Below are 14,405 nucleotides of genomic sequence, written 5' to 3'. Positions count from 1 at the left end.
CAGGTGATGATGTTCAGGTTCTAATGTTGAAATGTGTTCACATTAAAACATCATTGGTGGTAATTTAGCTGCCACCTAAAACCATTTTTAACCCATTTTTACAAATACGGTACCTTGAGTGAAAGTTATAGTTATTAATATATTACAATAATAAATTCTTCATGAATAGCAAGATTCTAGGTTCCATATAAGTGTTGATCTTATACTATAAGCTGCTTTAATAGGGATTCTCAATATATAATAAGCTTCTAAATATGGCTCGGGAAAAATCTAACTCGTTAGCTACAGTTTAGCTGAAACTCAGTGTGCACAAATAATACACGGGCTTGATTACAATCAAAAATCCACCTCCTTCCAAGTTTTCTAGTTCATCACAGTTCATTGTGAACATGGCTTTGTGAAGAGGTAGGGAACCCAGGTTTGTACATTTGTACAAATGTACAAGTGATGAAATAATGGCCTCTATTTTTTAGAAAATGTGTCGTGGTGTGGGGTTACTGTAGTATTTTTCATTTACATTTTTGGCATTTTGCAGACACCAGAGAGACTTACAATTTATCTCATTTATACAAAAAGAATAAAAAGTGCTGTTTAGGGTTAAGGGCCTTGTCCATGGGTCCGCTGCCCACAAATGGCATAATTCTGAAAGTCTACACAATTGCCTCAATCATTATATTAAGAAGCAATATTTGACTCTGTCATTATCAGGACTAATTAGAAAATTGTGCTTCCTTTCTTTTTTGGGTGATAATTTGTTTCTAAATAAAGCTGCTACGAAGTCACTGATACGCATGTGTTTAATTAGACTGGTTCTTTTGAGACATTTAAGGGAGCTGAGGGAGATTTGCTAAGTAGTAATTACAGGTTGATGAGTTTATGTTTAAAGATAAAGTGCTTATATTTATACATCCTTAATCATGAAGATTTCATTTTATATCACCAGTGCTCCATTCCTCTGTTTTCTACAGGTCATGGATAGAAGACCCTGTTTATTCTGATTATCACAAATCTCTCTTCTTATAGCTGCTCGCTCCCCAATAGACTTCTAGAGTACTTATATCACAGAGACTTTGCATGTTCTGAAGTCTTTCACAGTAAATCTGTGAGAAATGTTGAGTGAGAAGAATGGCACTTAATGATGATGTCATCCCAGGCGTAATAAGAAGAGGTAAGAGTCGAGATGATTCTTCTGAAAAGTCGGAGGAAGAGGAGCAATGCATACATAATTCCATTCAGCTGAGATGAGAATGGATTTTTTTGGTATTACACCCCTTCCTCAGCTGGCGTGAATTAGCGCCGTGTCCTGATTTGCTTGCCAGAGAATAAGTGATCTGCTTTGTCATGTCGCTAACTCTTCCCCAGCCAGTGGGATGACAAACACTGTTATGTCATCGCCTGATCCCAGTCTGTCATTTGGCAGCCTCCAACCCCGCTCTTTCAGAACGCCACGTGACCTCATTAGGAGATCCTGAGCAGCCAAAGTATACCTTTCACAGAAAGAAAATCAGAATATATAAAGTAAGTAATCTAATCTCTCTCTTTCTCACTCTCTCTCTATATTATGTACATAGCACCTCTTTGCCATAATGTCTGTGTTTCCCCTTCTCTGACAGGCCATGGTGTTGCATATTATTTCAGAAATCAGTCTGAAACGTATATTACTTGCCTCATCTCTGACATTTTTAGTTTTTACATCGCTCTTGCAGGTGTGGTCAGTTCATTTATATTGCTGGTTTATCTAGATATTTACATTTTATTCATAATCACTGGATATCTATCAAGCTTAAAGTAAAGAATAGTTCAATATTTACCCTGCCTGCACAAGTGTGTAGGAGCTATTGAAAAAGAAGTGAAAGGTTAAAAGTACCTCATTGGGTCATTAGGCTCACAGGTGGATAGAAATTTATTCACTGCATCTGCTACTTCTCTGTCAGAAGTCACATCCCACAATCCATCCGTTCCCATAATGAGGACGTCATCAGTACCATGCTTATGCTCAGAAATATTGTATACTTTCACCTGAACATACAACAACAGAGCAAAATAAGGAATAAGTATAAAGCTGACACATTCTCTGTTAGATGTTACATTTTAGATGTATATCCCACAAAAAAAATTGCAACACCTTTTATTTCAATATATGGATGGATGACTCAGAAAATGAATGAAAATACAGACCATAGGATGGCAGAAGTGGATAATGACAGGAAAAAACAATACAATAATTGTATGACTGCAGTTATAAACCTACCTCTGGACAGCAGGATAGGAAAGGTTTGATATGAATGTTTGAGTTGTACACTTTCAGATCATGATCTCCTAAACCACGTGTTACTCCAATCGTAGCCATGACTCTGGCCTATGAACGCACACACATGCAGACACAGAACCCTTATATAAAAACAGTACAATAAACATTTTAGGAAAAACTGGTAAAACTCCTGCTTGGGATGAGCAACAAACAGAAATAAAAGTGCAGCTCCACTGAGACTCCATTCACTCTATATCATTTTCTTTAGTTCATGTTCTCATATGAAATAAGGTATAATCAGTCTAATTAAGATTATTAAAGATTGTGTATATAGCTCCTTTCAACTGATTACCTTTTTCCCCTCTCCATAAATGAGGGGGAACTTGAGGTCATCTTCAACAATTGTCTTATATGCCCTGTAATCAAGAAATTGCAATGCATCATCTCTAAGACAAATGAAAAAATATAGCCATAATCTCACATACTGATTTAATAATTGGATTTTTATTATATTTATTTTTAGAAAAGGAACAATATTTTGTACAAATAACAATGTGCAACCTTATACAGATATACTTACCACCCCGTCATTGTATGGTCTCTAAATAGCATCTTCTTGCCTAGCTCATTGTGCTGAATGCGTCGGGGGAACTCAATGTGTGTGAATTCATTCCCAAGCAGTTCTGGTTTAAGAAATCCCTGTAAACACCACAAAGAGGATAAAGCAGTTATTACTTTAAGTACTTGCAGAGCTTCTTCTCTGAGAAACCCTTATATTTATCATTACACCTTTGATCAGCATTTTCCATAAATAAACCTGAGGTGATTCTTTACTTTTTAAAAGTCATTCCCAGGGCTCTCAAGTTTTGAGACAAACAAACAAACAAACAAACAAACAAACAAACAAATAATAAAAAAAAAAAACGTTTCACCAGGATCACTGACATTTTAACCAATATTTGTTCAATTTCCATTTATTAATGTGTGTGTGTGTGTGTGTGTGTGTGTGTGTGTGTGTGTGTGTGTTTCTAATTGGCTATTGTGTAGCCTCTTTTTTTGATTGGCTGATAAGTGTCAGGCTCAACTAAGAACTCCAGGGGAGACGCGCTTGTTTCCTGCCCGGTTCCATAGAGACAGCGGTGCGGACAGATACATTTTACAGAAATACGACGTGTGGCGGGAGAGCGTGACAAAAGACGAAAATGAGTGACTGTCATGCTCAATGCGTAACACTTGATAGCCCTGCATTGCCATTTAGTGATTAGCAAAACATCAGGTCAGTAAAACTCATGATATGGTCTTTGGTTTAGGTTTGGTTAAAAAAATGCATTTGTCAGTGTGGTTCATTTTGTGTTGCCTCCATTTGTTGAAAACAAATTTGGAAATGAACACACTGAAGTGATCTGTGCATGTGTGGTACTGTAGTTAAGAAACTCACCAGGTACTGTAGCCGCTGTCTCTCACTCTCTGGTGTGAACTCGTTAGACATGGGAATAATCTCATCGTTGCGAACAATTATAGCTCTGGAATACAAATAGAAGATCCTTAATGTTCAGAAACGTTTAGTGGAAACAGGACTGTGCTTTTTTCAATAGGAAATTACAAAAAGTGTTACCATTTAATTACATGTTTATATTAAAAGCTGTACATATTTGTAATATGTGTATGCCTTCATTCTTCATTACCTGCTGTCACCTGCATTTGCTACGTAGAGTTTCCCTAACAAATGCACAGCAGTCAAGGCACAACATCCTCCAGAAATGCTGTAAGATACCTTCTCCTTTTCAATGAGATCGTCCTGCATAATAGAGACACCAGAATATTATATTCAAACAAAAATACACAGTACTGTCCGAAAGTAATCATGCCAGTACCTTTGGTTTTTGGCTCTGTGGTGCAGCACTGTGTGACATGGACACATTATATGAAATAATGACAAAAATGATAGGGTTTGAGAATTAATTAAAAGACAAACCCATATCCGGTATTACGGGCTTCTTTTTAATGATTTTTTTCACATTTTAGATGGAAGTAAGTAAAAAAAATGGCTATGTGCTGCTGTATCATTGAAGAATGTCAAAGAGAGCTAGGAAAATGACTGAAATGATGTGCCATTTCTATCTGAATTCTACTCTGTCTCTCAGTGTGGCAGCCAAATAATTGTCACTGACACTAAGGCAGAACATCATGGCGCTGCTTTAATTAATCACATTCACTGTGAAAAAAAAACCCTGCCAAAAATAGTATGTGAAAATTAGGTTGTTTTTTTTTTTTTTTTGCTAACAAGTATGGAAGTGGATAGGGGCTTTGCAATACTAAAAACACCGGTTATCATAAATTACCATAGCATCAGCAGACGTTCTGGTTACAGCGTAATAAAATATAGATACTTATATACTTGTATAATCTGGTAAATGAACAGATATGACCTAGATTAACATTTGATAGACTAAATATCGAAGAATAAAGGAACTATTTATTTGGCTATTTGAGACATTTGGATTATCTGAACCAAAATATAACAACTCGTATATGAAATATGGTGTCAGGGAGTTGATATGTTTTGGTTCAGATAATCCAAATTTCTCAAATCCCATTGCTTACTCTTGTAAGCAACTAGTCTGGCTGGTTATGTATGTGGTCTATATATACCCAATACTAAATTTCTCGACCTTAAAGGTAGGGTCTCTGATATTTGAGAAATGCTTCAGAAAAGCTAAACAAAAATCAAAACAAACGTGTGGCCAATGAGCAGTAAGGGGCGTGTCTTGTCAATATGGACATGCGCATGTGTGACATTAGCAGAAAGCGGTTTTAACATTGACATGGGGTATAAAAACAAAGAAAGAAAGTGAAGAAAGGCTTCCGATAAGGCAAAAAGCAGGACCCGTGTTAATACAGGTTCAGGTTTCCAGCGCTGGAGAGAACTGAAGGAGCGGGAAGTTGGCCGCATATTCACAGATTCGTGTTTCACAAGTCAATAACTCCTGAGCTAAACGCTGTTACTACACAAATAACACCTCTTTTCTATCGTAGTAATGTAGAGAGGCAGCTACAACCGCGTTTTGCTAGTAACAGCGTTTAGCTCAGGAGTTATTGACTCGAGAATCTCGTATCTGTGAATATGCGCACATGCACACATGCGCACTGAACACTCTCTCCGCCCATATTGACAAGACCAGCCCCTTTCTGCTCATTGGCTACACGTTTGTTTTGATTTTTGTTTTGTTTGGTGGCCCAATGCAGTTTTCAGAAGCATTTCTCAAATATCGGAGACCCTACCTTTAATGTAGGCCTGAAAGTGTCAAACTGATTAAGCTCTCCAGTTCAGTACTGAGAATATATTTGTGAACAATATTAGGCTCAGTGTCAGGTGTTTTAAATCCTGGAACCTAATGCTCTCACCATCTGTTTGAAGGCATTCTCTATGATTCCCATTACCAGACTTTCCAAACTGACAGCCTTCTCCATGTGGAACCGAGCAATGGGATCTACAGGCCCATCCTGGTCTTCTGCATCCATGCAAGATCCCTTCTTTTGCTCCGCCTGATAGGGACTCCCATTCTTAGCGAGGCAGATGGGTGGTGGGTTGCTCTGATTCTCCAAAAGATGAGCTACTTCACACAAACGGTCTCGGATGAGACGATGGAGGATTTTGGAGGCCATGAGAGCAGCTCCAGAGCCGGCGTGACCATCAAATACACCCCAGAAATGCAAAGGGATACCCGTGGTGTCCTTTAGAAAATGAGAGAAAGATGGCTGGTGTGAAAGGAAAGGAGTATACGTACACCGTCAGAATAAAGGTTGTCACTAGATTTGTCACAGGGTTCAAGTGTTCCTCTGCTAGTAATAAGCAACATATTGCAGAAGAGCATAAATAAGGTTAATAAATTAACCTTAAAAGCAGTATTGCACCTCTGAGTGTATATTTATGAGTTTGTACTTTAGGAAACAAAAATGCACTGCTACAGTACCTGTTTCTCAGTAGAGAAAGGGTAAACAGGAAAGAGACGTTTCACACATTTGTTCTCCCAAAGAACATTCATTCATTCATTCCTTCATTCATCTTCTACCGCTTATCCGAACTACCTCGGGTCACGGGGAGCCTGTGCCTATCTCAGGCGTCATTGGGCATCAAGGCAGGATACACCCTGGACGGAGTGCCAACCCATCGCAGGGCACACACACACTCTCATTCACTCACGCAATCACACACACTAGGGACAATTTTCCAGAGATGCCAATCAACCTACCATGCATGTCTTTGGACCGGGGGAGGAAACCGGAGTACCCGGAGGAAACCCCCGAGGCATGGGGAGAACATGCAAACTCCACACACACAAGGTGGAGGCGGTAATCGAACCCCGACCCTGGAGGTGTGAGGCGAACGTGCTAACCATTAAGCCACCGCGCCCCCTCCCAAAGAACATATTCACATTTAATATAACATAATATTGATTGTATTATGAATTCAATTCAAGATTTTTCTATTTGTTATGCAAAAGAATGCATTTAACTGCACTGCACCTTACTATTTAGTGCTATAAAAGCTACTGATTACAAAATTAAATTTGCTCTTCCATGTGCAACCTGAAGGAATGAACTCAGGAGATTAAAACCTTTGCTTAAGTTTGGAAACCCAGAAAATTCAAATGGAGATTCTGATATACTTAAAGCAGCCCATCTGGCACCAACAACCATGCCACAATTATAGTCACAGAGGTCACACTTTTCCCCATTCTGATGTTTGAACAATAACTGAAGCTTTTGACCAGTATATGCATCATTTTCTGCATTATGCTACTGCCTCATGATTGGTTACTCGCATAAATAAGCAGTTGTACAGGTGTTCCTATTAAAGTGCTGTAAATAAATTGATCACAAGTTTAGTGTGGAGAGTAGAGGATGAGAGTCTGGGTTGTCAAGAAAAGAAGGGAGTCAAGACGTTTTTATAGAATATATAGAAGTTATTATAAAGGTAGTGTACTATTGTTTACAATCTATTTCAGAACTACAAGATAAGACAGTCCAAAATGTGAGAACAAGAATGAGGATCCTGAAACTGAAACTGAGATGAACCTGCTTTCTGTGACTGAACTGTATTGTTCTGAGAACTAGTAATTCTTACCCCATTGTCCTCTAGCAGCACAGAGGCACGTTGCTGTTTGCTAGTGAGCTTTTTCACGTATAGCACGTCACACGAGGCCTGGTCCTCATTCAGCATACTTTTTCCTGCATTTACGACCCTAAAAGAAAGAGAAAGAGGAGGTTTATCACTATAGTCAAATTCAACTCATCATCAAATTGTATTTTCAACTATCCTCAAGTAACCTTGCTAAAACTTAGGGCTTAGGGATCATAGGGCTTGACTGAGTGAGATTAAAAATATATTACAGATAAAGTCAAGTAAAAAATGCATTAGGGCATTAAAAATATTCAGAAAATTACATGATGAATGATTGCTCAAAGAATTAAAATTGACCACACTGAGAATATATGAGCTAAAGCACAATAGCCAGACTGCATTCAAAACCCTAATCCATGCCTAACAGTGACCAGATTTGATAGTGTATAAAAATATTCATCAGAAGAGGTCTCAATCATATTCAAAACAAATTTCAAATATTAATTATTTTTTTTAAACCTACATTAAATAACAATTTCCATGCTTGTGGCTATGGATCCCTAGATTAATACTTATTCATATTCATTTGGACTCTTCCTTCATTGCTGCATTCATCAACAAGTTTTTTTTTAAATCTTACTTCGTTTTATGAGTAAACAGAAACACCAAACGATCCTCGTATCAGAAAGCTCTCAGTTTTCAGGAAATAGCATCTCTGTACTCAGTTCCTGGGAAAACCCTTCAGATGGTGAAATCGTATACTATATATATTTCTGAAAAGTACAGACTTTATTTGTGCTTCTCTTTTTCAAGTATTTCAACCACAAGTGATCACTAATTCGTCATGAAAGCATGCATGACACAGACACAGAGATATTAACAGTGGCTTCTGCTTCAAACATTGCGTAACCTATCACGCTAATCCTTATTATCTTAATGTACACTTTGTGAGGATTGCATTGTCAGGAATTTTTAGATATCCATTAATTTGGTGCTTAGTTAGCCTTATGTCAACTGCTCTCAAATGAGGAAGTAGGGACCTTGTCTACAAGTTCCTCTTCTGAGGTTGCAAGAGCTAATAACAGTATTACTGAAAGCAAAGTTTCTGTTTAACATTATTTTCCGTTAGACAACAGACCAGTCCATGGGCTCAGTTTATTGGCTTTCATCTGCAAAATAAAGGCAGGACATTTGGGGGATTAACATGTTGTGTATTATTGCCTAATGGTATATAAGTCTAGATAACTGCTCCAAAAATATAGATAAAGCATTATAAATAATATCATATAAATAAAACATTATGAGCATGAATAACTAGTATGAAATAAAATGTGTCTAATCTTCTAAAAGGTGATAAAACTCTCAGAATAAGTGTTACCTCAAATGCAAGAACTTGAGAATTTTCTTAAGAAAAGTGTATAAGAATGTGAACATCACAACTGAGTACTTAAATAAAGTATTTTAGGAAACTAGAAAGTAGTCTAGTCGAGAACCCTCGAAGCAAATGGATTACAGAATGACTTTTTACTGTAGGATGCCTAGCTATGACATCAAGCACCACTCCAGATGCTGTAAGGCGAACTGGAGATAATGTGGTATAGAAGCCTTCTGAGCTAGACAATAGTCTACTAATTAATGTATCATGTTTCAGATCAATGATTTAACTCTTGACAGGACAAACACTAAGTGCACCATTAACATGATGTGGTAGCTACAAAGTCGCATCATTTCAGCCACTATTAGAAAGCCCTTTCAGTGCTTTTTGGCTTCTCGTATGAAACCTGTAGAGTGTTCTGTAGGTCGGGAGGTATTTATGCTTTGGGGACAGAAAATGTTACAAAACACTGGATGAAATAGTGCTTATATCACTCACAATGTTTTAGCAATACAGCACAAAGAAAGATTAACAACAGATTTACAGTGATGCTTTTAAAGTGTTTGAACATTTATCTTTAGTAAATGTCTGGTCAGGGTCACTGTGGTTTAAATTAGGGTACTAGTACAGTATATTAGGCCTATAATTTTGGGAATATAAGCAACTACATTTGTTAGAAAATGTTATGGGATGGGTAAATAAATTGTACCAGCAGAATTCAAAAAATAGTTGTGCGCACATCTGTATTTCACAAACCCAAACCAAAACACACTTCTTTAAAAATCCAAAACAGATTGTTTACTCTGTCTGAGTGGAGAATTGTATGTTCTCCCCATTCTTGAATGGATTTTCTCTTCTATGTGTTACTATGGGTGTGCGTTAATCCCATGATTTCCTTATAACCATACAAGCTCACACATAATTAAAATTTGATAGAGGGATCAGACAATTTCAGTTTCCAGTAGGTGCTATCATCATTTTGAAGTTCACATATTTACTTATAGAATGTCCTGCCTATGTTAATTGTGCTATCCACGAGATTAAAAAACTAGTGGTGTTTCTCATTTCTCTATTGCTCTTCCACATTTTCCTTCCTTGCTTCCCTAAATATTTCCTGGCTCCCCCACAATAAGGATGCCATGAAAAGATTCAGAAAATACAGCTGTTTTTTACAGCTGTAATGTATGTTCCGGGACATAAGAATTGCTGTGATTGCAAATTTTATTAACAAATCATTTAAAATATTAGGAAGCAAGCTAGCCAACGACCAGCATAAATGAGAGTGGCGCAGAGGGAGGACAGACAGATTTTGTTTGGATTTTAGTAAAACAAGGATATCATTTAGAATGCTATCATTTAGAATGGTCAGTGCCACTGTTGGCCTTGAGTCTTTTTCTTAAGATTTCATATATGCTTTCTTAGAGCTCAATAACTTTATATTGCACTTTTTATCTAGGGTTTTATTTAACCTGACTATGATTATGTAGCATAAGGGTCAAATCCAATTTTGATAAGTAAAAAAGTGAATACTTTTGATTCCCTATAGAATACTCTTTACATACATTTTGTACTACTTCCCACTTAACTCAATAGAAAAAATGAGAAACAGACAGTCAATTCAGTTCCAAGAACTGTACTGTCATAAGATGAAACTCTGCTCTAGGTCTGGTCCCTTAAGCCAGTGATGCTATTCTTCCAGGGTCAAATTTTCAATTAACAGCCTCCTTTTTCCAATACCAAATGTCAAAAAATACACGGGTAAAGCAGATGGCCATATTTAGGTTGGAGTAGTGTCAGTTTCTTCATTCACAACAGTCTACACAGTTTGCACACCATGGTATGAAGCAGTTCTGAAGATTGAAATGCCTTATCGTGATTTAAACTGACTGGAAGGCAACTTTAACTCAAATAACAATTCTTTAAATTATGGTGATCAGAAGAGCATCTCAGAATGCACAACACATAAAACTTTGAGGCAGATGACCACAGTGGGTTCCTGTTACTCCTCAGTCAGAAAAGATCAGAAATCTGTGGGAATTCACAGACTGAAAATAGTCAGCTGAAGATGAAGGCCAGGCAACATATTTACAATCTTCAAATTCAACACATTCACATAGCAGATATGAGCTCTATAAGCATGCGCAGCTATTTGGGAGAAACATTGAGAAGATGTGCTAAGGTTCTTGGATGTTTGATAATATAACCTGGGGTTCAGTGGGAAATCATGGGTTGAGAAACAATTTTGCCAAAACTGATTTAAGATTACATAAAGGGGCACCTGTGAAAACCTACTGTAACAGTATCAGACTTCATGATACATCATGTAATAATGCAATTACCATAAACGTGTCTAAGGTTGCACAAAATAATATTGTGTATATAATGTGGACATTAGGAATTTTGCATAAATAAAGGTAACTACTAATAAGGTACAGTACTAATGGTACTAATGGCCTTGTCTCATCCCAGCAGACTGTAAAAATGACTCTATTACCATTCTGAAGAAAGCAACAACAAACCAAACTGCACTAAAAACACAGTGACCCAATAACACTATTTGGTTTGTCCTACTTTCATGAATAAATCATCTTAATCCAAATATATACATATAATCATACATTACAACTCTGTGTGTAATCCCCAGTATTGAACCCCTGCCAGCAGGACTTCGGTTCTTATAATTTGCCAAATATCTAAGTGAAATTCAATGATATTGTAACAGATGGCAAAGGCATCCATTCACAATCCACCAAAGAAAACAATAGCTTGCTTTGCATTTGCTGTTGGTTCCGAAATAAACAGCTTGGCTTTCCAGACTGCCCCCTGATCACGTGACTCGATTCTGCCTCACACTTGCGTTTTCATGTTTAAACTTTAAGCAAATCGGGTGTGGTGTGAGAACGCTTACTAGTAAGACAGACCACAGTCAGGACGTGTAATAGCCTGCATATGCCGCAGTTTAGTTTAGACTCCTGAACGCTTTTTATATCACCAGGCAGCCGAGCCTGCTGAGCTCGCAACCTACGTCATCATTACACACTTAGAGATGGCGCATGGGGCTTAGAGCATGACGTTCGCTATAAAGAAAAGCGTCGAATCAATACTTACGGTGGTTAAAATGGGTCCAGATACATTTAAATAAACATCGTAATAAGTTCATTAAACATTGTATCTAACACCCTTTTAGCTGCGCATTAGGGATCTACCGCATTGATCTGAGATTTGCCCTTGGATGTATAATGTCTCGCAGCATCACCGAACCGAACCGTTGCGTCTAAAGCGCATGCAGTCACCTCGCACTGAATGAATGACCCATAACGGAAGGTGCATGCGCAAGAACCATAAATGACCTGCGACTTACTCTGCGTATCCTGTGCGCCAGGGCATCTTGGCGTCTCTCCGTGGTGTAATGACGGGCCGGGATGCGTGTTCAGCCGCATACTGCACCAACTCAGCGCTCAGCTCCAGGAACTCGGGCCGCGCGTAAGGGAAGCGCGGAGGCAAAGAATCCGCTCCGCTCTGCTGCTGCTGCTGAGGATGATGATGGTGGTGGTGGTGGCCGTGTGGAACTATGCCGCCCACCAGCGAGGACATGGCATTTTTCACTTTGCTAATCATTGCGGCGCGGTGTTACACAGCGCGTAAAAGCTAAAAGCGAACACAGAGCTGCGCAGCGGGCGAGGCGCGGTGCAGGAACCCAGCGCTCCTCAACTCGTGTGACGTTCTAACCAACGATGGCCTCCTCATAGCGGAAAAAAATAGCTGTGTATCATCCGAAAGGCTTTGAGGAAGTACAGAAGTTCTGCCTGTCGGTCTGGTCGCTGGAAAGGGGATGTCTTTACAACGTGTGCAAAAACAAGGGAGGGGGGAAGCAGGAGAATGAGGCAGTGACGCCGCGACGTATCCACAACGACCGAGACACTGATACTATAACTATTATTATTTCTAATATAAAAATGACAACAACAAAGATCGTTATTCTAATAATAACACGCGGTTCAAAGTGTATAAAATAGCTACGAGATTACCATAGATTTCCTAATTAACACATGAACATCATACAAAAAACACCCCTCCTATGTGAGATACATCAGCATCATCACAGTGTCATTGCCACTGCAATTTCAGGTGATATGCAAATAAAGATTGCTCAGTTGTGGTGATCCTATATAATCCCTTTCTTTTAAAAATGAGATAGACATTGAGTAAATTGTGAGAGGGTGTATGTAAAAGTAGCTAGACATACGTAATAAACTGGTAACTAGATGCACTACACGCACTGAGTAGGGCATTATAATATATTTAAATATACTAATACATTGAGTTGAATGTATTAGTTACCAGATAGGTGATACCTAATAAACTGTCAGCTCAGTTAAACATAATGACTATACAATAGATCCTACACAGCATTTTAAAATCCATTGCAATTTCAGTGTCACTGCTGTGCTGTGTATGGTTCACAACTCGAATATCTCTTTCCGCTATGACACACAGATTGTCTAAAGAACCTACAATATATGGTAGTTGACCAGATGAACAATATGTGTAACTACAAGATACAAGATACAAATAAATAGGCAACTTAATATATGGTAAGTGTGTTTCCAGTCTTATCCTCAAATGACTGGTGTGACAGCAGATTTTCATTCCAGCCAAACAGGAGCCACACCTAATTGCTGTTTGGAGACAGAGATGTACTGATTAAACAAGTGGAATCAGGCGAGGAATGAAAACCTGCAACCACACTGGCCCCTGGCCCTTGCTATATAGCATACATGGAGTTGTCCAGCAAACGTAGATGTGTAGAAGATATAAGAAGTAAAAAAAAAAATTAAAAAAAAAAAAAAATTATAATAATAATAATAAATGTAAGTAAAATTATTAATTACGTTTGACCTATACCTTTTACCTTAAGACAACATAATTAGACAACGTCTTCATGAGTGACAATTCACACTTTTAAGAACTTTTGAAGAGCCTTCATTTTCAAAAAACAACTCTCAGCATTAAAGCAGGATATTTCAAGTTTCTATGTTTAAAAGTGGTAATATAGATGATATTAAACACCCCTTTATTGATGCTTCTACTCATGTAGAATCTGTCAAACTAAATGCAAAATGGGTTTCAGCAGAGGAATAAACTTCCCTGAATAGGCACACATTTCTCTATATAAATACAGACATAACTTATTTAGTCAACTCTTTATTTCCCTTATCACCTCAGGAAGAGGAAGACACAAATCTGTCATTTCCATGTGCTTTATTACTCACCCCACAAAACTAAAGGTATCATTTTTTTTTCTGAAAAGTGGCCTTTCAATCAGTATTATAAGGATAGCAAATGATACTGGATTATATATTTTAGTTCAATGTTTCTTGCTAGAATGGCTGCTTTTAATTTGAAATATACTATTTTCTTCCTTCAATTCCATTGCAGTGTCAGCTATACATATTACTGATTTTTGTAATTAGAACAATGTAATATGAAATGTATGAATATACTATATATTGAGGTTCAGCATAATGAGAAAGAGAATACAAGATAAAGGAAGGAAGGGAAAACAATACTTGAATCAATCAATTAATTAAACAATTAATTCTGTCAAAGCAGGCCATTATTTGCCCAATAACAAACCCCATTCATAAACTGGT

At 37.8% G+C, this 14,405-nt stretch overlaps 1 protein-coding gene across 1 annotated transcript; it reads right to left on the bottom strand.

Annotated features, from left to right (window-relative positions):
• Positions 1-1,105: 1,105 nt before the first annotated feature.
• ppm1j (protein phosphatase, Mg2+/Mn2+ dependent, 1J) lies at positions 1,106-12,576 on the bottom strand. Its single transcript, XM_060868092.1, has 10 exons — positions 12,113-12,576; positions 7,380-7,497; positions 5,657-5,986; positions 3,937-4,049; positions 3,690-3,774; positions 2,832-2,950; positions 2,604-2,667; positions 2,252-2,359; positions 1,868-2,019; positions 1,106-1,487 (listed from the first exon to the last, which is right to left on the bottom strand). Exons 1-10 carry the CDS (start codon positions 12,367-12,369, stop codon positions 1,340-1,342), a joined length of 1,494 nt encoding a protein of 497 aa, XP_060724075.1. The 5' UTR covers positions 12,370-12,576; the 3' UTR covers positions 1,106-1,339.
• Positions 12,577-14,405: the final 1,829 nt, after the last annotated feature.

The sequence above is a fragment of the Tachysurus vachellii genome, chromosome 4, assembly GCF_030014155.1.
Source record: "Tachysurus vachellii isolate PV-2020 chromosome 4, HZAU_Pvac_v1, whole genome shotgun sequence".
NCBI classification, from domain to species: domain Eukaryota; kingdom Metazoa; phylum Chordata; class Actinopteri; order Siluriformes; family Bagridae; genus Tachysurus; species Tachysurus vachellii.
Note: the sequence above shows the minus strand (reverse complement) of the source record. Positions and strands in the feature narration are given on the sequence as shown.

Coding starts and splice junctions, on each gene's coding strand:
- ppm1j (XM_060868092.1), bottom strand. CDS start 12,369: ATGATTAGCAAAGTGAAAAATGCCATGTCCTCGCTGGTGGGCGGCATA. Junction 4,050..5,656: donor AGAATGCCTTCAAACAGATG/GTGAGAGCATTA, acceptor TCTATTATGCAG/GACGATCTCATTGAAAAGGA. Junction 2,668..2,831: donor GACCATACAATGACGGGGTG/GTAAGTATATCT, acceptor TCTTGATTACAG/GGCATATAAGACAATTGTTG.